The sequence below is a fragment of the Aedes albopictus genome, chromosome 2, assembly GCF_035046485.1.
Source record: "Aedes albopictus strain Foshan chromosome 2, AalbF5, whole genome shotgun sequence".
Classification (NCBI taxonomy): domain Eukaryota; kingdom Metazoa; phylum Arthropoda; class Insecta; order Diptera; family Culicidae; genus Aedes; species Aedes albopictus.
In genome coordinates, this window is record NC_085137.1 from 43,534,614 (window position 1) to 43,560,023 (window position 25,410).

At 38.2% G+C, this 25,410-nt stretch overlaps 1 protein-coding gene across 6 annotated transcripts in view; it reads left to right on the forward strand.

Moving 5' to 3' along the window:
• Positions 1–23,732, forward strand: part of LOC109421347 (uncharacterized) — a 491,813-nt gene extending 468,081 nt beyond the window's left edge. For 4 of the 6 annotated variants that reach the window (XM_062849575.1, XM_062849577.1, XM_062849574.1 and 1 more), the window contains 3 exons: positions 9,225–9,361; positions 9,420–9,596; positions 21,214–23,731. In XM_062849575.1, the coding sequence (XP_062705559.1) occupies positions 9,225–9,361; positions 9,420–9,596; positions 21,214–21,332 (433 nt within the window). In that variant the 3' untranslated portion in view covers positions 21,333–23,731. Of the gene's footprint in view, positions 1–9,224; positions 9,362–9,419; positions 9,597–21,213 lie in introns of all 6 variants that reach the window. The other 2 variants (XM_062849572.1, XM_062849571.1) reach the window with 1 other exon arrangement.
• The last annotated feature ends 1,678 nt before the right edge of the window (positions 23,733–25,410 follow it).

The window sequence follows — 25,410 nt, forward strand, 5'->3', positions numbered from 1 at the left end:
AGCCCACCATCTTCAACATAGTATCCGTCATCGTTATGTCCAAACAGCATTGCTATACTCTCGAATCAATTCGGAAAGTTTTCCTCTTTCTGCCTGATCCCGCCGACAACAACGCCTAAAAACATCTGCTGATAACAACCGAGAGGACTTTTCACCACTTTGTTCTATTGGTGCTTCTGGCTGTTGCAGAACAATTGCAGAAATATAAGGAGCAAGGTCGTAAAGATCTTCGAGGCACTTCTCCCAGTTCGGGTGCACATGATGACTATGCCGACCATTCTCCGAAATGGTCTCTACCAGAGGCGCAATACTCCGTTCCTTCCTTTCCCCCCAAATACTTGTAACATTTGTTTTCCAGCCGCTGGCTGCTAGCGTGGCAAAAATCTTGCCTACAGCCGGCCCCCATGCACTCAGTCCCGGGAAAACTTAATTTATCAAACTCCACGCCCAAAGTCCAAGCAAAACCACCACGACCCAAAGAGCCCGTCAGTGCATTAAGAAGCGCCTGGGCACACGGAAAAACAACCGCTGCTGTTGCTGTTGGTCCTCGAGAATCTTTTTCGGAAATGAAATATAAAGACCGGAAGCGTTCCACACCGAGGAGAATGGCACTCGTTCGTCGTTCGTGGTCGACGACCAGCAGCTCTGGCTGCTGCTGCTGTCCCTAATGTTGGAAATGAAAAACCGCTCAATGAGCGGAAGAAGGCACAAAAACTCGGGCAAATGAAATAAGGGATAATTAAATTGCATTGCACTCTTCCTGCGGGGCACGGATAAGAACGGTGGTATGTAGTGGTACGGTGAGTGGCAGGAAGTGGTGATGGGGTAAATTTGTGGCTGCCTCAACACGATCCCCCGACTGTTGTCATTTGGCGCTAGCCGAGGAAAGTTGAAACTTCTTGAGCAATGTTTGCAACTCATGGTCCGAACATTAACGACTTTTCAAGACAGAAAAACTTGAGTGGTAGGACTGTCGAATGGTCGAATTGTTTGTATTCGATGTACGGGAAGGAAATCGACAATGAAACAGCAGGTTCTTATTTCACCTATGATTTTTAGAAATTTTTATAAGGAGTATGCGCATGTAGAATCTCAGAATTTCTCAGTACATACATTGCCCACTATGCCTTTCTGGTTTCGGTAACGTTCAACATAACAGATTTGCTGTAGAATGCAGTAGAATGTAAAAAAAATGAAAATATGTGGGTTTCCCAAACACTTTCAAATAAAGTTTTTATTTACTTTAAGAACAAGTTTGAATGGTCTACTAAATTTAGTTCGTTTTATCAGGGAAACCTTGGAAAAAGATGCGATGTAATATGTAGTGAACATTCTAGCATCATACAAAGACATTGAAAAGTTTCAGCCTAGGAAGATTTTTTGGAAAACATTTTATGATATTGTTGAGAATATGTTTGAGCAACTTAGGCAGATATTTAGTCAAAAAGGCTTGTTAAATATTTAAGTGAAGAAATAAACGTTTATTTTTTGTCATAAGTTAAAGAAACCCCAAAGAAGTGTATTAGATGTTTACAAAATAAAAAAAAGAAGTCATCGGAAGATTTATTGTTTAAAATTTAAATTTCATGAGAAATCATTAACCCTCGAGTAATCGCGCTGTTGTATTTTGTACAACACGTTGAAAAAAGCTCGCTTTTTGTACTCCGCTTTAGTGTGGTGCTGACGCAGGTAGCCAACCGCGTGAGTTACGGAAGGTTAACAAACATTTGCATTGAATGCCTGGCAATATGGTCTGGTTGAAGTTAGGCTTTGGAAATCTTTGGTTTTAGTACTGGCGTTCCATTATCTTTGCCAACGTTTCAGTCCTCGGATTGAATGTTCTTCAAGACTCAATTTTGAAAATGTTGGGCCTACTTGCTATATTATTTATTTTTTAAACTTCTTAACTTTGTCCTAAATGAGTTCCTGCAGGGTTTTACCTATCATTACAAGACTGGCAGAGCTGTACAACCGCGTAGAACGCGAAGCAGCAAAAGCCGAACTGGTGATATTTTGGTGACGCATTTTTTAATCACAAATAACTGCAAGTGGTTCCAAATAAAATTCTGCAAAACAAAAACATTCCATAATCTCTCTCCAAAATACTTCTCTCTTGAACGTTTACTAATCTCCAGAAAGTTCTCGAAATTTAATGAACTTCGATGTTCCAAAACTTTTAAGAAGGTTCATTTTATATTTTTTTTTTCATGAACGCTCACCGACTCCCCGAACATTCTCGGCATTAAAAAATATGTTCCAGGAAATTCCAGAAGGTTCGTTTTCTTATTCTTTCTGCTGCTTTTAATATTTCAGCAGCTTCTTGAAAGTTCCAGGTATTTAAAGTAGTTTGATGTTCCAGAATATTCTAGAGAACTTTTCTGTTTTTTTTTTAACTTCAGTAGCTTCCAGAAATATCTAAAAACATATATAAATTTTGATTCAAAACATTCTTAAAAGTTATTTTTCCTTTTTCTGGAACGTTCACAAACTTTCAGACATTTTTCGTAAATTTGAAAAGTTTCTAAAAGGTTCTTAGTCTTGTTTTTGGGACGTCCAGTAACATCTCGAAAAGTCTTAGAATCTTAAGAATTTTGATGATCTAGAACATACCCGTAGATTATTATTCTTCTTCATTAAACATTCAGTAATCTACAGAAAGTTCTCGAAATTTTATGCAATTTGATGTTCCAGAACATCTCAAAATGTCCTTTATTCTTTCTTGTATTACCTTCCAGAAAGTCCTCGAAATTTAAAAAAAGGTGTGTACCAGAACATTCCATAAGGTTCTTCATTTTAGTAATTAACAGAAAGTTTTCCGTATCTGAGAAAGTGTAATATTCCAGAATATCTCAGATAATTGTTTAACTTTTGGAACATTCAGTAACTTCCAGGAGGTTTCTGGAAATTTTATAAATTTTAAGTTCCAGAACTTTCGAGAAAGTTTTTTTTTTGCTTTTTTTGTTTGTTTTCTGAATTTTATTTGGTTCGAGTGAGAACATTTTAGAAGGTTCTTTTCTAAAAATTTCAACAACTCTGAAGTGGTCATTGGAAGAGGAAGTTCTCAGTTAATAACTGTGTTAGAGCTCATAGGCAGAAGCTCATACCTGAGAAGCAGGCTTTGTCCCATATGCGATCGTGTGTTGACTGGGGCGTTAAGTCAGACAGGACCATCTGTTTTTCAATGATTTCGAGAAAATGTCCTGCAAGCGCATGAAATTTCAAATCTCTGTTAATTCCAGAAATACTATTATTCTTTTATGAAATGGCATATCTGCATCAAAATAACGTCGAAAAGTTCAGTTTTAACTAATTCCTAAGCTTATCTTTACCTGTCCGAAAAATCTCGTAGTTCACTCTGACTGAACGCCGACCATGATATTCACACCATTGATTTACGTTAAAAGTTCTTCCATTGAAACACAATTGTAGCGTCCCCAGCGCACAGTGGGAAAAATCGACCCAAAAAACGAGTCTTTTAACGCCGCTGGTTTCGGTACGTGAAGTTGACCATTTCTGACGTTAAAAAAGTACGATTGGTGCTAAATTCATTCACCGCACGGCACGGGAAGTGGTCCATTTTGTCCCATTTCGCCCTTTTTTCAAGCAAAAAGAGAATCAGAATGTACTTTCAAACAACTAGCACGTTTGTAGATCATTGAAAATAGCTGCAGGTGTAATTAGAGGTTAAAAGAAATCATAAACATATATGAAAGATCCTTTGAAATGCTTATATTGCCCCATATGCCCCAACAACTGCTGGAAATAGTGAATTTTACATGATTATGAATGGATTTTTAATGTTACTGATTTGAATTTCTTTTTTTTTTTGCATAAACAAAACGCGCTAGATCTGTTATTACCAGAATTATCTACAGCAGTTGTCCAATTTGGCCCATTTTCCCCTATTATCATTGCAAAATTAGATTTAAAATATATTTTTAAGAAACAGATCCTGTAATGGAACGTTGAAATTAGTTTAAGTTGCGATTGAAAGCTAACAGCTATCATCCGCATAAATGAAAGATATTTTTCCTATTTTGCCCTACATGCCCCTCACTTTTAGGGGGATTGATCGTTGAAGAACCTAATTGTAGTGAAAAACTTCCACGAAGACACCATGATGCTAAACGGCATGGTTAAATCAGCAATTGTGCCATATAGTAGTTGGATTCTTTGCGTACAATATAAGAAATCTTTAAAACATCATTTTGTAAAAAACACCGTTTCTCGAGAATGGCTTGACGGATCTTCGGGAAATTTTGTTGGTAGTTGCACAACCCCTTAAGCTCCGTGGTCAACCTTTTCCTTTTTTGATATCGTGCATTTAGCCGAAATGGCGATCGAAAAACCTCAGAATTTTTCGATTTTTCAAAATTTCAAATCAATGCCCCTCCCCTCTCCCAGGAGGGGGAGAGTCAAAACATCAGATTTATGAGTTTCTAGTCGGGAGCAATCAGATAGGGTAAACCGGTATAATGCGCCCCCACGGGGCAAAACGCCCCCCTTCAATTTCCAGGGAATTTGAAATAGTGAATGGATAAAATCAATGTAGAAGGCTTCATATTCATGAGACTAGTCTACTATGTCAAATTTGTGGTTGTTGTACCCTTTAAAACAATTATACGACAAGAAATTGAAAACGCACAAATTTGTTGTAATTATCGATGTGTTTGAATTAAGCGCTAGCACGCGCCAATGAAGCAAAACCAATGGAATTAGCTGTTGTCTACTAAGTTATGAAGTAAAATAACTTGCCTCTGCAGTTAAAATAAGAAAATTGTAATTAAATTTTGCAATTAAACAGTTTTTTCATTGTCACACTCAAACGGGCAATATGCCCCACCGTCAGCTGGGTAATATGGCTCACAGTCAATGCACTGCATCAGCTGATCTCAGTTCCAATATTTGACGTTTGTCCGGCTCGGATTCACTCGGTGGGGGCATTTAACCCCGTTGTTATGGAGCGTAATGCCCCGCTACAGAGGGGCATACTAGCCCGTTGTTGCGGATCATTTTATACCGTAGCTGGGGCGTTTAGCCCCGACGTTTTTGTGAGTTTATGATTTTGTTGATTTTAGAAAACACTTTATTACGGAATAAACGCTATTATTTCGTGCAAAAGGTTATTATCGGATAAAAGCAAACACTTTGCTCAATCAATAAATGCATTGATTGCGTAAAATACGGTGACGAGTGCAGAGATATTTCCATTTTTCCTTAGGGGGGGCATATTATACCTGTTTACCCTAAAGTCAAATTTAGAGCTGGGCAGAACAAAAGTTGTTATTTTGTCGGACCGTGTAATCCTTCATGTGTTTCCGCAGAAATTTCTCCAGCATTTTCTCTAAGGATAATTCTATGAATTTCTCTACGGATTCCTTAACCTTTCAGGACGCGCGCCATCAAATGAAACTGCACCGCGCTCGCGCTGAATACGACGGACGAGGTTTTTAGGTAGCGTTGTACTTTTTACAACGGCGCGCGGAAGTGTAGAATTAGCGTTATGTTATAATACACGTAAATAAAAACAACGGCGGGCGTCCTGAAGAGTTAAAGAATTCATTCATATATATTTCCCAGAAATTAATAAAAGAAATTCCTTTAGAAACATCTCAAGATTTTTTTTTTTTTTAGGAAATTTTACAGAAGCTTATCTACGCGTTCCCGCAGGTGTTCAAAAATACTTTCACAGATTCCTCCTCAATGAATTTTATTCGATGAGTTCTTTGGAAATATTCCAAATAAAACAGCTTAAATATACTACTCCAAGGGTTAACGGAGGTGTTTCTTCATGTATTTTAAGGAAATTCTTCGGAAATTTCACTCAAAGGTGCTTGTTAAGATTTTTGCCTATAGGGACTCTTCAAGGGTTGTTTTTAGAAGTTCCTGGTCGGATTGCTTCTGAAATTCCTTCAATGATTCCTTCCCAAAAAATCTCCAGAGGTTTCTTCAAACTCCTGGTGACACTCTTTCTTCAAAGTTCTTAAGTGGAGTTTTTCAGAAATTCCTCTAAAATATTCTCTTAAAATCCTTTTGGATTTCTTCGGAAAATCTTCCAAGCGTTTCTCCAAGAATTTCTTGAGAAATTTTTGCAGAAAATCTTACAAGGATTCTTTTTACAAATCGCTTCCTCGGTTCCGTCGAAAATAAAACCTGCAGGAATTGCTTAGATACTTCTTGCACGAAAAATTACCGAAATTATTGGAATTCTGAAAGAAGTCATCGAAGAATTGTCTGAAGTAATTTCTAAAAAACTCCTGGTGGTACTTTCGAAGATCTTTGAAGATATTCTTGTATATTTTCCAGACAAAAAATCCTGAAGCAATTTCTGAAGTTATCTCTAGATGAATGTCCGTGAGAATACCTGAAATCAGTCTTCTTAAGATAGCTCCTAAAAAAGCATGAGAAACTTCTAGATGAAGTCTAGAAAAAAATCCAAGAAAAAATTGCTTGAGAAATTTTTGGAAGGATATTCCAAGATAATCCGTAGAGATATTTCTGAAGGAATCTCTTAAAAATGCCCACAGAACTCCCAAGAAGTTGCAGGAAAATCCCAGAATCCCAGAAGTTGCAGGAAAAGGCACTGGGGGGATTCTTTAAAAAAATACTCAATAAATTTCTGATGGTTGCCAGGAAAATATTCTGAATAAATGCTGACCTTTGTAAGAATTCTCAAAAGAATGTCTGTTCAATTTCCGAATAAGTGAAATATAAAAATCCGTTTGTACTCCCTTTGTATCACTTTGAAAAAATTTCTGAAGGAAAAAATCTGGAGTTAATCTTAAAAAAAAAACAATGCAATATGTATTGGAAAATTCTGTGTTAAATGTAATTTTTGTGGGAATTTCTGGAGAAATTTGAATATTTATACCCTAAGCAATCTTTGGTGGAATACCTGGAGGAACTTTTGCAGAAACCCACAATTCCCAGAGACCCAGTAGTTCCACAAGAATCTCTTGAGAGGTTTCCCAAAATATATGGAGTAATGAAGGAATTGAACAAGAGATATTCAAACAATAAGTTTTGAAAGAGTTTATTAATTTTTAAAGAAAAAAACCTAACCTAGGAACCTAAAAACCTAGAGATCAAGCACATAGGTGGAATTGGCACATAGGGGAACTTACATAGTTTCGGCAGTTTTGTTCCCTTCCTTAGAAAGAGGGGGAGGGGTTTGATTGAAACCTGTTGAACTCAGAGTTGGTCCCTAATCCTTCCGAACCAAGCTGAGTTAAATACCCAAATTTCAGGCAATTTGGTCCACAAAAATCTCCCATGGCGAAGAGATGAAACCTGCCGATAATATCCATGGTCATCCTATTTGAATTTGATCCATAATTATTTAATTGCTGTATGCGAAAAATGTGTATTGTGATGTGTTTCATAGTAAAAACTTAAACTCTGCCAACATGGACGTTTTTCCCCTTGTTTCCCTACTCTATAGTCAAGGATGTCCAGAATATTTCCATTTTGAAGAGGTTCTGAAATGGCTATGTACTGAATTTGAAATCATCAGCATTTCCATTGTTTCTGTTAGGGTAAAAGCTCCCTTAGTGGAGGTAGTACCAATAGTGGTGGTAGTGCCAATTTAGCACTATTTCGATCAAAAAGCTAGCAAATGATATTTTTAATAGATGCATCATAACTAATTAATAACATTAATTCAGTTTTGTGTTCAGGATTTGCCGAAAACCCTATTTTAAACAATTATTTTCCTTAAATTTTTTGCTCCTTTGCACCTATAGTGGTGGTAGTGTTCCTATAGTGGTAGGTCCCATAAGAATTCAATGGGTTGCGCCACTATAGGAACCAATGTTAAATTTTACCTCCATAATAGGAACCGTGTACCTATAGTTGGTGCAAGTGATTTATTAGCAAAAACTGAAATAAACAATGGTTTTTACATTTTTTCTAGCAAATTTAAGTGAAAAACTACCAATCAACGTTTTCAGATTTGTTATTTTGTGGTTTTATCCATTTTATTTAATTATTTTACTACAAGGAGCTACTAGAAGCACCACTATTGGTACATTTACCCTATTCAACAAACTTTACGCTCTCTGGTAAGGTACACACTATCCATTAACTTGTTAGCCGTTCTGTCGATGTCTTGTTCCGTTCATTTACCCAAAGGTTTGTGATAGAACAGGCAAAATTAAATGCTATCCAGTACCTAGAACCACGCTTCCCAACAAAAATCCTTATTTGATTGTTTTACGCTATTGTTTCATCGAGCGCGCGCGAAGTTCAAGGCTAATGCCTCCGCTCTGGAATGAAACGGAAACAAGAAGAGCCACTACCCGAGCAGGAGAAAATAGCTGAAGAATAACTAACTCAGGTATGGAAAACCGAATACCTACAACCTGAATGAGGTATTAAGTAGCCCTGCATAAGAGGTAAAATACCTAAAATAATAACTGGTGTGTATTCTGTGCATAACGCGTGAATAATGACATCAGGTATGGCAATACCTAAATAATAATCGGCGATTTTTCCATACAAATAGCTATTTTTCCATAATTGAATAATACCTCAAGCAGTCCTCAACACCAAACCAATAACTCGTTCAGGTATTCCATCAATACCTACAAAATACCAAAATAAGTTATTTCCAATACCTGGATAACCGACCAATACCTTGTCTTGGTATGATACTTGACTTTGGTATGCTTCAGTTATGTGGCAGTTATTCATTCCTGCTCGGGTAGTGGTACTCATCTATCAGTTTTAAATATTCATGCGATGTGGGCTGTAGTAAAGTACTACAAGTGTAGACGACTCCGCCACCGCCGCCGAAGGATTCGGCGGTTCGAACGAAGATGTGCCAAATTTTCCGCCCTCCGTACGGAAACCGACGACGGCGCGACCTACCAACCAACCAACCAACCAACGCTGGTTACGGTTGGTAAAGCTTGAATTGCTCGGTTAATAATAGATGAAGCACCGCACCCAGGAAGTGCGGTCGCAATGAGAAAACGGAAACGACCAACAGCTCCTCGAGCGTTTGCTAGTTCGGTTCGGAGGGAGTCCTATTGGCACGAGATGCCACCGGCTAGCTGCTGCCAATCTGCCGAGTTATAAGCAATCCGTGATTAGATTTGGGAGCAATAGACTTTAGTAGGTGTTAATCGATGGGTCAGTGCATTGGTCTACTTGGGGAAGAATTTATCTTCGGAACGTTGTTCAACTTAGTCACTAACGAACATCTCTTTTATTTTTATTTTCAGAGCCCTCGCCGAAGGAATTTTGGCGGACAACCCCCACCTGGTACTGCTCTTCTACCTGTCCCAGCTGTTTCTACGAGAACTGATCAAAAGCCACCGGCTGGTGCAGGTCATTCCTATGGATATGTCCGGATATTATGGTAAGAAAAGAGATTATTTTGAAATCAGTGCAAAAACTGTCAATGAGAAGTTTTGCAGAAAACCGAGCCGGGCCGTCCAATCTGGGGAACGTGATAAGTCAGATATTGCTGTGTAAGCAAATTACCCCCGACTTCAACCAGGAAGAGCTGTGCAGTATAACGAAGGACTCGCAGGAGATTGCCCGGATATTGCAGGACCTGCAGGAGTTCATGCCACAACAGGAGACATATTTAGGTAAGTGTACTGAAAATATGTAGCCCGATAATGATAAACGTGTGTCATTTCATTTTTTTTTGTAAAGGATGCCGTTTTATTATGTGTTTAACGCGAGAAGATAAAAATATTGGATCATGGCATCCGAAGGCCAGCTTCAGAAGGTACATTATCCACCAATTGGGACATTTGTACATAAAATAGAAAGAGAGTCTAATGCTTCTTACCACAGCGAGTTAAAAATAGGCTATCCTTAAGATTCAGGTTTATGAAGTCAGTTTAACTTAATAAGTGTTCATTATTGTCGAACAATGTTTTCACGATCTTCTGCAGCATCTTGGGGAAGCTCTTCGGGCGGAGGAGCCGACACACCCTTCATTTTGGCCATAACTACCCTGTAGGCCACACTTTTATACTTCCTTTCCACCCTTATCGATGCGAGCTCTTTGCATCCTTCTTCTAGCTCTTATGCCTGGTTTAGATTGTTCAAGTTGTTCGAGCATCTGACTTGAAAACTTTTCAAAACTGTTTAATCTAATTGAACGATTTGTTTATACTGAGCAAATAACTCGAATGTCCACTTGAAAGCTCTTGGATGCATCTCAGCTGAAGTAAGTATGTGTATTGTTCAACTCATGGTGGTGCATAAGCAAGCTGAATTGAATTCATCTCACATGACTTGACAGAAGACTTGAAATCAACTCTCATGAACAGCGGGTTTAGACGGGGCAAGTGAGATGATTTCGCTTGATTTGAATGAAAAAGATCAACATGTTAGATGAATGGTAATGTTTACACGTTCAATTTGTATTCAATTGGACATTTTCAATTGATTTGAATCAAATCACTTGCACCATGTAAACCAGGCATTAGGCAGGATGCTAGGTTTGTGGCTGCCGCCCTCCATCCTCGGCCATGCCCAATGCTCGCCAGATAACGCTTCACCTGGTCCATACATCGTGCTCTCTACGCTTGTGCCAACTGCATCAGTAGCGAACACCAACTTTGTAGGGTTGTTATCCGGCATTCTCACAACATGCCCTGTCCATCGTATCCTCCCAAGTAATGTATATAATTTTTATTTTATTTATTTATTTCGTCAATCATTGTAGACTACAAGCTTAATGTATAAATTTACAGATATTGATACTTATATAACATTTTATGTGTCATTAGATCTACCATTTAGGACTTTCCTTAGCAGTGCACATTGGTCGGGCTCCATAAAAAGGGGCGGCCAAAACTCTCAAAAAACGGAATCGATATTTTTAAACTTTTTTTCGCCTTACAACAAAGATAATGTATTGTCGTTTTATGATTCTTAATTAAAAGCATACAGCTTTTGTATTTCAATGACATTTTCACTGCCAAAGTGGCCTAAGTCGTAAAATTGAAAAATGAATTATTCGAAAAAAGTAAAATAATAATATTTTGAGAATGGAATATATGTTTTATGTTATCCAGCATATGAAAGCTTGTTATTGGACTGTTTGAATGCACATATGGTGCAAAACTAATATGTCACAAAACTTTTCAAATTTCCATATATTGTACCTTAGGAATTTTGGTAATTTTTAAGTTAAAAAACGGTTCGTGTCGTCACGTGTCGCCGCAATTTCGAGTAGTACATCTCAAACGTCATGCTTAGGGCTAAGTCGTGTTTTTTCATATGTTTTACGTTATTTTTCCATTTTTGACTAAAATAAAATTTATCTTCCCACATTTTTCACACGTTTTGAACAAACTTGATTAGATTTGATCAAAAGATGATCATTTAATTAAATTCAAATTGATTTTCTAACAAAAAACACAAAAAATGTGGGGTTTGCTGATTTTTACCGTTTTTGAAATTATTGAAGTTACGTAATTTTTGAATACCCCTTTTTAAACACTAAAAATACTATATATCATATCAAGACAACCAATAACTTCGATTAAACACATAAAAAGAGTTTTGGCTGAACTTTATCTTTTTCCGACCATTGTGCAGTGGTCTTGACATAGTTAAATCGATTATTTCGCAGTATTTGTTATAGATATTCATTAATGAGCTCATTGGTCCGTTTATTGCATATGAAGTTCGTAGCGATTTGAGCTGAAATATGTAACGTGATCTTAAAGAGCGAAATGGAGCATAAAAATTTAGGCTCGCTAATAAATCTTCCGATTGAGTGCGTTGTGAGATGAGATCGTTTATAAAAGCTATACATACAGATTCAATACGATTTGAATGAACATCTTGATATGGAGACCAAACAACGCTACAATATTCTAGTATTGATCTCACATATGACACATATAGAGTCTTTATTGTGTAAGGATCTTTGAAATGATAGCTGAATCTTTTAATAAAGCCAAGCATACTTTGAGATTTATGAATAACTGAATTGTAATGATCAACAAAGGAAAGCTTAGAGTCTAGTAATACACCTAAATCTCTTACTTTGGTTTGTCTTACCACTTGTTCATTGCCCAGCAAGCAGTTGAAATTGGATGGCTCGCGCTTCCTTGTAAAGGATATTATGTAACACTTTTTGACATTTATATCAAGCAGACTTTTTAGACACCAATTATGAAAAACATCAACCTCACGTTGAAATTCTACTAAATCTGCCTTGTTCAATATTTCCATATATAACTTCATATCGTCAGCATAAATCAGAACTCTTAGTCGTTTTAATATGAGAGTTACATCATTAACAAATAAAATGAAAAGTAAAGGCGCTAAATGAGAGCCTTGTGGAACACCAGATGTAGCATTGACGTGATTAGATATCTTTCCTTTAAACTGAACTGACTGTATTCTGTTTGATAAATATGATTCAATCCATGTCAGAAGTTCACTTGAAAATCCCGCGCGTTGAATACATGCTTCATACAAACGACTATGTTTTGTTCTCACTATGGAAAACTTATTTTCGTACACTTATATCACCGAAAAAGCGCAAAAAAATGGCGGCTTTTAAAACATCTTCATGATGTTACGAAAGATGTTTTTCAATACATTCATATAACATAACATTAAGTATCGACTATGTTCTCAGCAACATCGTCAGTACTTAGTTGCTGGTAGCAAAAACATCTCAATTTATCAAATGAACACTGCAAATAATTGTGACAACTATTATGTGATATTTAGTAATGGCTGAAAATAATGTTCAAGCCTTACATTTCACTTGTAATTTACCATCTCGATGTTCGGTCACTATGACTTAATTTCATGTGCCATTTAAAATTTATGGTGAAATAAGCACATTCACCTTTCATGCGTTCATTCGCTTTCCATCAGATGGATAACAAGAAGGGAGATTTTGGTCATCTGTCTGATTTTTGTGAGATTTTTCAACAAATTTTCAAACATGCAACATGGTGGCTACTTGACACAGCACTGTCTGGAAGCTTTGAAATGCTACTTTTAATCATTGCACTCAAGATGTACTTGTATTCGTTATATATAAATAAGGAAATTAAATCACTTCATTGAATGTTTGAACTGCCCTAAATAAATATTTTTTTGGATAGTAATCTGTACGTGATCAAACGGCTATATATATACAAATATTAGTGTGAAACATTTTAGCAGGCACTGTAATAAATCAGTCCTGATAGGAAAGAATCCAGAATATTAGAATTACGTTTTAATAACATCGGGTGTACACCACAACAACATGTTTGTCGAATACTACTTGAATCGAATGAAATACATTGAAATAACATCATAATAACGTTTCTGCAACATCTTTTTCCAAATAGCATACAACGATGTGATTGTTGTTTTTGAATACCTGTTTTGAACATAGGTATAACAATAACAAAGTTTTAGTGCAATTTCTTACTCCAATCTAAATATTTTGGTTTTTAATGTATCGCGGAGTGTTTTTAAGTGAGATTTAGCTGTCACGTAAGTACCCGAAGTGATTTTTAGATAACATATAAGGCTTGACACTGAGGTGAAGTTCAATGGTGACTTTCCTCTGCTGACCCATTAGGACTAAAGCGACTTCCGCAATCGCCAAGAATTTTAGAAAATATTCTTATACCCATTAAGCAAATTTGGTGCCAGGATGACAACGAAATATGAACTCCAGGCAATCAACAATCGCAAAGCATTAAATATTAGTGTTTGATTAAATGGAAAGCTCCAAGTGCAAATGATTTTTCATTTAAAAAAAATGCTCAAATGAGTGAAGAGATATAGCGAATTGATGAACTTATACACCAACGTATTTGATACGTAAACTTGACGTATTCTTAACATGCTTCAGCCCAAAGGTTATAACTATGTACTGTTGATGTTTTTCATATCATCTTGAACTGAAGGAAGACAATGATACAAAACCCTAGTGCAATTAACATTCAACTTAACGTTACTCTAACTTGTGGTTGGGTTGATAAGATTTTTCAGTGACTTCTTATTGCCAAACATAGTTAAAACATGATTTTAACATAGGATGTGTTAAAATTCGATTATAGTACTATACTACAACATCTTTTTCAAATTTAATTTTCAAAGATGTTTTCTGTGTTACTTGGGCTTCCAGCTTTGGCCACCTTCCGGATGCTAGGTCCGCCGTAGAGTGTAGGGAGCTCGTGATTCATTCTTCGCCGCCACACACCGTTCTCGTGCATATCGCCAAATATGGCCCTAAGTACTTGATGCTAGAATACTTCCATCGTCGCTTTGATCAATCTAGTGAGCTTCTCGGAGAAGCCGTTGTCGTCCATGATTTTCCATAGCTCTCTGCAGTCGATATTGTCGCACGTCGCCATGAAGTTGATGAACAGGTGGTGCGATGGGACCTGGTATTTATGAAATTTGGAGGACTTTACTGCATGGTGAAAAGATAAGGTCCGTCAATTAAGCTGACTTGATAACTTCCCACAAATCTCATTTACTTTGGGTGACGGCCGATGATCTGGTATATCACTTTGTAAGCGGCATTCAGAATTATTGTGATTGCTCGGAAGTGTTAGAAATGGATTGAGTTTCGACTGGAATAGTATTGAGTCCAAAAAGCAATTTGTTCAAAAAGAATCATACTTACGCAGTGGCTTAATTTCCCCAACAGGGGAGGAAGAAAAAAAAACTTACTTACTTTCAGACCTGGGCACCCACGGTGGTGCAGAGGGCCGAATTGAAAGATTTCCATCCTGGGCGATTGCCAGCCATCGCCTTGACCTGTGGCCAGGTCAAATTTCTGTCGACTTGCTTGATTTTGTTTTTGAGGCTGCGCCGCTATGAGCCTCGGGGTCTGCCTCTGCTGCGTTGTCCTGTCGGGTTCCAGTCTAACGCTTGTTTGCAGATTTCGTTCTCACCCCTGCGTAGAGCGTGGCCGACCCATCTCCACTTTCGCTCCCGAATTTCTGTCGCTATCGGCTTTTGATGACATCGACGATGGAGTTCCACGTTGGAGATCCAATTGTGAGGCCACTATGCACGAATTATATATCGCAGGTATCTATTAATGGAGATCTGCAGCCGTTCCGTGTTCTCCATTGATACACACCAGATTGCACTGGCGTATAGCAGCACAGATTTTACGTTCGAGTTGAAGATTCGGATTTTGGTGTGTCGATTGATCTGGTTGTTTTTCCATACATTTTTTAAATTCGCAAAAGCAGCCCTCGCCTTCTTGATCCGTGCACCTATGTCGATCTTGGTGCCGCCATCGGCTGCCATTTGGCTACCAAGATATTGGAAGCTTTTAACATTCTCCGCCGATTGCCCAGCTACCGTAAAACTGAAAGGGTTGTTCGTGTTTACTTCCAACGATTTGGTCTTGTTGACGTTGATGGTAAGACCTGCCGCTGAGGAGCGATTGGCAAGATCATCGAGCTTGCTCTGCATATCAGAGCGCCGTTGAGCTAGGAGAGCAACGTCATCAGTCAATTCGAAATCATTTAGGTTCTCCATGGTAATGGGCTGCCACAGCAATCCACGATTTGATTCACGGTCAATCGCACCTACCAGGATCTCGTCGATTACGATGAGGAACAGTAGCGGTGATAGTATACATCCTTGCCTCACTCCAGCAACGACCCGGATGGGATCGGACAAAACGCCGTTGTGCAGTACTCTGCACGAAAATGCGCTGTACTGTGCTTCAATGAGGCCGATGATTTTCTCAGGGAGACCCTTGTGCCTGAGGGCTTCCCACATGTTGCCGTGATTGAGACGGTCGAAAGCTTTTTCGAAATCAATGAACACCAGGTAGAGAGACTGTTGGAATTCATCGATTTGCTCCAGGATCATACGGAGCGTGACAATATCGGAGTTTAGCCCGAGAGTTTCTTCATGGATTCCTTGTGAGGGTTTACAGAGTTTCTCCGGGAACTAGACCAGGAGTTTCCTCAGAGATTCCTCCACGATATCTATTAGAAATTCATCTAGAATTCCAACAAGAGATTTCTCTTGACGTTCTGAAGGGATTACTCAAGAAGATCCTTCAGGGATCACTCCGGGATTTCCATCAAGGGTTTCTATAGGAATTCTTTCTAGCATCCCTCCTGAAATTCCTTCGGGGATTTCTCTTGGAATTATTTCGGGATGCCTCATGAAAATTGTTCAGAAATTGCAGAGGAGTTGCAGAGATTCTTGCAGATGTTTCTTCAGAGATTCCTCCTGAATTTCTTCAAAGATTCCTATAAGAGTTCCTTCAGAAATTTCTACGGAAGCTCCTTCAGAGAATCTTATAGGAAGATCCAAGGATACCTCCAGGAATTCAGCTCATTCTGGAATTTCTTCATGGTATTATAATCAGCCATATCTCCAGGATATTCTTGAGGGATCTTTAATAGAGTTTCTACAAAAATTTCTCATGGATTTCCTTCTGGAATTCTTTCAGGATTTCTTTAGGGAGCACCTCATGCAAACCCTCCCCCTACCAGGAAATATGCGCTAAAATTTCTTCAAGGATTCTGCCTGGTCATCCTTCAGATATTCCCACCGTAATTCCTTCGTGCATTCCCCTGGAATCCTTGCAGGGATATCTCTTGTAATTTCTTCGGAAATCCTTCAAGGGTTCCCTTGGACTTCCTCCGAGGATTCCCCCTGAATTTTCTTCGTAGATTCCTCCTAAAATTCTTTCGTGATTTTTTCTTGGAATTACTTTGCTGATTTCTCATAGAATTCCTTCAGAGATTCCTCCTGGAATTACTGCGGGGATTTCTCATATATTTCCTCCAGGAATTTCTGTACTTGGAGCACCGACAAACCGACGTGACAGCTAGAACAAATAAATTCAAATTTGTTGTCCCCGACACCATGATGAAAAATAGCCAAACACTACCGCCTCCTCTATAATGGTTCGCGTTGTTTTGATAGCTTAACCCTCTAATACCCAATCCCGCCTTTAGACGGGGTATAGTTTGAGCATTTTTGTAATTTTTGTTTCATGGAAAATCATTTTTTTTTATATTTTTGGCTGATATTTAGGACTGTTTTGTATATCTCAAAATAGTTTTTGGTGTATTTTAAAGCGTATTTACATTTTTTAAAAATCATTGAAAAATTGATGTTTTAGTCACCTTTTAGAAGTCATTGTTTATTTTGTATTGAATCGCTACAATTAACATATTTTAAATTTTTCCCAAATCATTCTATCCTTGTTTAATAGTTTAAGGAAATCGAATACACTCTAAAATTATTTTCCTTAAAATTACACGGAAAATAAAATTTTCAGTGAAAAAAATTTTAAATAATAATATTTCAACAATAATCATAAAATCTCAAAATGTTTTTATCTCAAAAAATCCGTTCCCCAAATTGGCTTCCAGGAAAAATATAAAAGTGTGGGGATGTTCAAAAATAAAAATTAGAAAAATCAAAAACTAAAATTCACGATTTCGAGAATTAAAAAGAATTATCTTTCAGAACATGTTTAAATCGATTTTAGATGACGAAAAATGATATTTAGATCAAAATCAAAAATTTGGGTATTAGAGGGTTAACTCCATAGGAAAAGGTTTCTCATATAGGAAAAGGTTCGCGTCTGCGCTGATTTGACAGATATATTCTGTCTGCGCTCGCTTCACTGGTCGACCGATAAATTTGAGGGGGACAGTTTCGAAACACCGCTGTCACGTCGGTTCGTCGGTGCTTCGACTTCATTTAGGGATTCTTCCTGGACTTCCTCTGGAAATTTTGCTTGAAATTCTTTTGGGGATTCCTTCTGGATTTTTTTCGAAGATTCCGCCTAGAATTCATTCTGGAATTTCTTCTGGAATTCCTTCGGGTAATTCTCCTGTACATCCTTCATTGATTCCTCCTGAAATTCTTTCGGTTTTTTTTTATTATATTCTAATGTGGATTTCTTCTGAAATCTCTTCTGGGTTTTCTCCTGGAATTGATTTGATGATTTCTCTTAGAATTCCTTAGGAGATTTCTCCTGAATTTGCTTCGGGGATTCCTCATGGAATTGCTTCAGGATCCTTCTGGAAATCTTCCTGGAATTGGTTCAGTGCTTTCTCCTAAAATTCCTTTGGGGATTGCTCCTAGGATTCCTTCGGAGATGTCTCCAGGACTTTCTATGGAGATTCCTCATGAAAATCCTTCGTGTACACCGCTTGTAAATTCTTATGAGATTCCTTCCAGATTTACTACAGGAGTTCCACCCGGGATTTCTGCAGGGATTTCTCCTGTAATTTCTTTTGGCATTTCTCCAGGTATTTCATCAGGAATTCGTTCATAAACTCTGTCAGGTATTCTTTCTGGACTTCCTCAGGGATTCCCCTTGATTTTTTTGGGATTCCTCCTGGAATTAATTCGAAGATTCCTCCTAGAATTTCTTAGGGGAATCCTCCTAGAGTGCCTTTGGGGATTTCTCCTGGAACTCTTTCGGAGATTCCTCCTGGACTTCCTTAGAGGATTCATCCTGAAATTTCTTCGGTGATTCCTACTGCTATTTCGTCGGGGATTCCTCCTGAAACTTGTACGGGAATTCCTTTTCAAATCTCTTCGGAGATTCCTCCCGGAATTCATTCGGGGATTCCTCATGGAATTTCTCCGGGGATTCCTCCTAGAATTTCTTAAGGAATTTCTTCTGGAATTCTTTCGGGGATGGCTTCCTAGAATTTCCTAAGGAATTTCTCTTGTAACTCCTTCAGAGATGTTGATTGTTTGATTTGTCTTTATTAAAGATACTTTCGGCCCTTGGCTGGTTCAAAAATGTCTTCTGAACAGTTTGCGTTGATTTCTCCTAAAAATCCGTCGGGGATTCTTTCTCGAATTCGCTTAGAAATTCCCCCTGGAATTTTTTAGGGATCCTTGCTGTAAGTTTTTGGGATTCGTGCTGGAATTCTTTCGGGGTGTCCTCTTGGAATTCATGTGCGGACTCCTCTTGAAATTATTTCTGGGGTCCGTCATGGAACTCCTACGAGGATTTCTTCTGGACATGTTTCGATGGTTCTTCCTAGAAATACTTTGAGGATTTTTTTCTCAAATTCCTTTAAAAATTCTTTCTGGAATTCATTTGGGGATTCCTCCTGGACTTCCTTCATGAACTCCTCCTGGGATTTTTTCAGGGATTCCTCTTGATATTCCGTCGTGGATTCGTCCTGGAATTCATTTGGGGTTTTCTCCTGAAATTCCTTCGGGCTTCTCTTGATATTTTTTCCTAAAGGATTTCTCCTTGAAATAGTATGGAGATTCCTCTCGGACTTGCTATTTCTTCGGGGATTCTTTCTAGACTTTCTTCGGTTATTTCTCCTGATGTTTCGTAAAGGATTCCTTCTGGTTTTTTCGGGATTCCCTCTTGGAATTTCTATGGTGATTAATCTTTAAATTTCTTCGGAGATTCCTCCTGGAATTCCTTTGGGAGTCCTCCAAGAATTCCTTCTAGAACTCCTTTGGGGGTTTCTCCTAAAGGATTCTTTCATCGAGGATCGATACCTCCTAAAATCCTTACGGGGATTTCTCCTGATATTTTGTCGACGATTCCTTCTGGATTTCCTTCGAGATTCCCTCTTGGAAGTCTTTTGGTGATTTCTCTTCGAATTTCTTCGAAGATTCCTCCTGGAATTCTTTTGGGGATTCCTGCTGGAATTCCTTATGGGATTCCTTCTGAAATTCCTTCAAGGATCCACGAGAAAATTCCTCCTAGTATTCTCTCAGGGATTTCTCCTGGAATTCCTTCAGAGATTCCTCCTGGATATTTTTCGTTGTTTCCTTTCAGAAATTCTTAGATGATTCCTACTCGAATTTCTTTTGGAAATTCCACTGGAATTCATTTGGAGATTTTCAACTGGAATTCCTGCTGTAATTTCCTTGGGATTCCTTCTTGAATTTATTTGGGAATCCTCCTGCAGTTTCTTTCGAAGATTCGTCATGGATTTCCTTCTGAAATTCCTCGAAAACTCCAATCAGCGATTTCCGCAGAAGTTTCTTACAGCAGTTCTTGCAGAGATTAGTCCAGAATTTTCTTCATGGATTCCTTCAGGAGTTTTCTTAAGGCTCTTCTTGGAATTCCATTCGGGGATTCCTTAGTGTAAATTGTTTGACCTTAAGGTTCTGAGAAAACAAAACAAAAACTATTGCAAAATCGATATTTTATTGCCCTTCATTTGCAATGAAGTAATGCAACATGCATTACACTAAGGATACGTGTCACTGTGGCAGTGACTGACCCGAACAGAAATAAAAAAGGTATTCATTCTAACGTAATAGTTTATGAAATCAATTGTCATGAAAAAGCTCAGACTACAAATTCTACAGCGTAATAACAACTTCTTTGCTTTGTCAATGTGTACATTATGGTCAAATTTTGGTCACGCCGATTCACGCCGCCGCCGCCGCCGCCGAAAGCTGCCACCGGCGTGACGCCGATGACGCCGCCGCCGCCGGCTAAAAATGGCCCTCACGCCGCCGCCGAACAAAATATAGTCGGCGCACAGGTCCACGGTGGCGAGAAGCGTGTTCAACTCGTATGTCAGAGTATATCAGAATTTGACCCGGCACAAATCTGTGTTCTCCAAAATTCGGCCAACGGATTTCGCTCAGTCCTAGGATCTCAAGCTTCATACGACATGCCTCATTGGCTAGTTGTGCCAGTTAACCCTGCAGGGCTAGGGTTAATACATTCCCAGTTCCAATTCTTGTCCGTTGTTTCGCGCTTAAAGTCGTTGCCGTTGAATCAATTCATAATCTTTCATTTTCGATTTCTGTAACGGTTTTTTTTTAGCTTCGGAAACAGTAGATTGTTGGCCTAAAGTCCCCTATCCACCGTGGTGGGGCTGCCACCTTAGGTACAGCTTCCGTTGAAGGAACATTTTATATTCAGGCGCTGTTTGAGCCGCACCTCCTGGGTGGACTAGCCTCGCGTTAAAAATCTCAATAATTAAAATCCAGATGTATCAATAATCAATAACGAAATCAATGAGTGTTAGTCCAGCTGGTGGACTCTGAACTCTTCTATCGCCGTCGGTCGTCGGTTTCTCCTTCTGGCATACATGCTATGGTCATAATACATCCAATTAATACTAATTAGCTTCCATCATGGATAGACCGCAGTATGTGTGAGATTATGAAGTTATTAAAAAACATGTTGATTAAATTTCAATAACGATCTCTAAAGTGTTGTAGATTCCCATAATAAACACATTACATTTTGTTTTTTCCTTCTCTCTCTCCCTTCCACACCAGAGCGCACGATTGCCCTAACGGCCGAAATCAACGGACCATGGCCAGCGAAACGCCGACGAGGATCCCTCTACAAAAACATGGGCCTTCTGTGCTGTGTCTCGCGACCCAACTATCTATGAATATAGGTGGTTGCAGTTTTCAGCAATCACTTCCAACACCGGCGGCAACGACGACTAGCAGTCGCCACCTAGCTCCAGGCGAGGTCACCACAACGGCTCCCTTAACCATTCCCAACAACCTTATCAGATGGATGACACCGTTGTTGTCGTCGCCATCGTAGTGCGACTCACAAAAACCACAAGCATCATACCAATAGACAGATAGTAGCGAGACAGAAAGAGAGAACCACCAAATTCCAGTACCTTTAGATAAGTTTATTTTTCTATGTGTGTTATTTCTATATCGTAGTCTAGCGAGAACGAACAGGAGATGCCCATCACCACCATCAGCACCACAACCAAATTGGGAAGCGAAAAGGTGCATCTCGGCTGCAAAGCTTCCACACAGAGGCATCATCTATATTGATCCACGAAGCTGAAACGTGTAATCGGAAAGTAAAAGCATGGTTGGTTTAATTGAGGGTACTGGACTGACCGGATCGACCATCATCATCGTTCTTCTTCATTTTTGTGCAACCGCTCGGTCTCTTCTTCGGACAAAAAATAGACTGCCATGCCGGTTGAAAATCGATGACGGTCGTGATCCTGATGATGCAGTCCAGGATTCGAACGAACGGACCGACATGTCAAGGGGATTAAAGGCAATTGGTTCCGAAATTGGATCGGATTAGCGAGTGGGATAATGGGGCAAAAAGAGGTCACTCGGTGGTAGGTATTTATATCGGCTGCGGTAGACTCTGTTGCACGACGGTGCATAAAGCAACCGAATGAAGAGTTTTGGTCCAGGGAAGCTGCCAAGTGGCAATCAGTTTTTCAGACAATAGCAAGGCTTGGTTGGAAATTGTCGTATGAATTCATTTTTTTTTTATATTTAGATCAGGTTTAGGAACGCCAGCCTATGCGTATTTCAACTAAACCAACAACCATGCGTCCCCATATGGGAAATTAAACACTTCTGCAAACTCTTAATTATAGGGTATTGTTTCCCATTTTCATCCCATTTAAAATAGAGAAAAAAAAGTGCTTTTTGGATATTTTTGTAATATTTGTTAGAAGTGAACACGTACAGGAATTTGATTCAGCTATTTCGAAATATGCTTTTGATTTGGATTGGTTCACATTCTCCTTTGCTATCCCTTTGAAATTCCATATCAATTCCTAGTAGAACTCCAAAAGAAATCTGTTTGATTTTTATGTATTTATTTTCGTTTTTTTTTATTTATCATGAATTTTTTTTCTGAAATTAAAAAAAAAATAAAAATTTGGTATTCTAAGTTTTTTGTACTTCACAAGATTTGAGACTCGATTTGCCATATCTCGATGATCTTGGAATTCCTTAAAACTACACCAGAAATATTTTATTTAATTTCTTCAGAAAGTCAATTCAAAATACTCTCACATAGTAATTCGGTATTATTAATGATCCACTGATGTTTTGTTTCATGGTGTTCGCCCAAAAGAACTGTTATTGATTTTGAGAATAATGTATAAACCTCAATGCAAAAACTTTAAGAAGTATTTTTAACATAAGCTTAGTTCCGAGACTGACTTCAGAGGTTCTAGAAGTACCTCTAGATCAGGGATGCCATATATACAGATTTATCTGTATTATACAGATTTTTGAGCAACCGTTCAGATTTCGTTTTATATGAAATACAGATTTTTAAGCTTGAGGGGCCATTTTATGTTTGTATGGGATACAGATTTTTCGCCAAAATTTTGTATGGAATACAGATTTTTAGAAAGAGTGACGCAGATTTTTCAAAAAAATCATCTGGCATCCCTGCTATAGATACATCCCAGTATTCTACGAAAACAAAACAGTTTTGAAACCTCTGTTAACCTGTCTTAACCCTTTGGCCGACAGGGTACCCGGGTACCCAGCGCCCATTTAAAAAGCACGGTGCAGAAAAAATGCAAAAAGTTTGTTGGACACATAACGGTGTACAGGGATGTGGATTCTTAAAGCAAATCAAAGAAAATTACCAAAAGTTTCCTAATTCGATATAAATACCGTCACGAAAAAGCCTTTGTTCACTGGAATTGGATCTTTGGTAAAGCATGTACAAATTATTTGGAGTTCATCGATTTTTCATTAAAACTACAAGTTTATGAAAATTGACCCGTACTCACCCCTTCGAGGGGGTGAGAATGGGTCAAGGGAACCGAAATTGTGCCACACTGACAACAAAGAAAGTTAATAAAGTCCTGATCAAGATAGGTACTACTAACCAATAGTATATTATATGATGGCTATGAGCTTGAGATTTTAAACAGTATCAATCCACCTAAAAGTGTGATGTTTCATCGCGCTTTAAAAGTGGCATTTTAAAAAGGCCTTATATTCATGCTTTTTTCGATGATTTATCAAAAATTAACTAATGATTTATCAAAAATTAACTAAAATTAACATCATAAATTTTTTGATTCGATATTCGCAATATTTGATGAGATATTTTAGATAATGTTTTGACCCAATCTCGCCCCTCTGACCCATTGTCACCCCCAACGACGGCATTGACCTTGACGGAAATTTCACTACCACTTGCAGTATAACGTTATTAAATAATTTTTCCACAAAAAAATTGAAAATTTCGACCGGCAATTTTGTGGGAACTTAATGATACTTAATGGATCTTCGCCAAGAATTTTTTATTGGAAAATCTTTCAGAACTTAACTTACCAAAAGATCAATGTTTCGAAACAAGATACTGTAGGAACTTTTTTCTGGTTCAATTCACAACGTTGGCGTTGCCGCAAACTGTTCTAATTCAGAAATGAAACTTTCAAAAAAAAGCTTATTATCCAACTGCATACGCGCCAACTTGTGACGTAGTTGGGGGGGCAAGGCCTCTCAAAATCAATGAAATCCAGAAAATATCGACGCAGTTTTTGTATTATTGGCATATTCACGTGAAAACTAGTACATTGAGCTGAAAAAAGTTGAACATTGTCCAATTTTGGAGAGCTTCGCCCCCCCAACTACGTTGGCGCGTATGTCCAACTGCATTGTATTTTCAAAAGTTTTGTCAGAAACTTTTTGCAGGATTGTTTTTGGAGGGAGATTTCTTCAGGTATTGCCTAAGAGAATAATAATTGCATTATTCTAAGAGTTACTCTAGATTTGAGTATTGTGTTGTTCTTTGCTGTGCATGCATCGCTCCTGTAAGGGAGAAGAACAAGAATCAAGACAATTAGATGATCGGCATTGAACCACAAAAACCCCACAACAGTTGGTGAGATCTTTCCAATATTATTTATTTATTTATAAATAATTCTACTTATTCAGCATGTTTACTTTATAACTGCATATAAGTTGAAAATTCGCTATTTTCAGCATCCTTTCATCTATTGGAAGATGCTTCAGTTCTGGGCTCTTTCTAAGTTGATGAAGGGATTTATAAATGCTTGCAAGGACTTGGCCAGGTGTGTGGAGCTGAGTGAATCTATGACATTGTAGATAGTAGCGACATCAGCAATGTCAATGGAAATTCAACTTTGCAACTCCATCCAAGATTTGTGCAAGTATTCATGCTATGCTATGCTATGCTATGCTATGCTATTCTAAGAGTTACTCTAGATTTCATTAAAGTGTGCCTCCAGAAATGAAATTCCCCCAAAAAGAAATTCCATCGAAAAGTTCTGTCAGGAATCTTCGAGATTTTTGAAAAATGTCACCAAGTAAAGTATGTTGTTCAATGATTTTCACAGAAACATATCCAGGGACTCCATCGGCATTTTTTTCCACTGATTAGTTTAGAAATCTTTCAAAAATTCTTTCAAGGATATAACAAGGGAAAAGAATTCTTCACAGCTTATTTCTATGGAAATCTTTTAAGAGCTTCTCTAGAACTTCATCAAAGAAGTATTTCCAAGGATTATCTTGAGGGAGTTGTATCCGATGTTCCAACATAAGTTTCTCCTAGATTTCTATCATAAGTTCGTTAAGATTGTCCTCTAGAAGCTCCCCAAGCAATTCCTTCAAGAGTAACTCCAAGTACTTCTCAAAATGTTCCTTCATTAGTTGCTTAACGTTGAAGAAGTCGTCATTATTATAATCATCATCGTCGAAAATTCG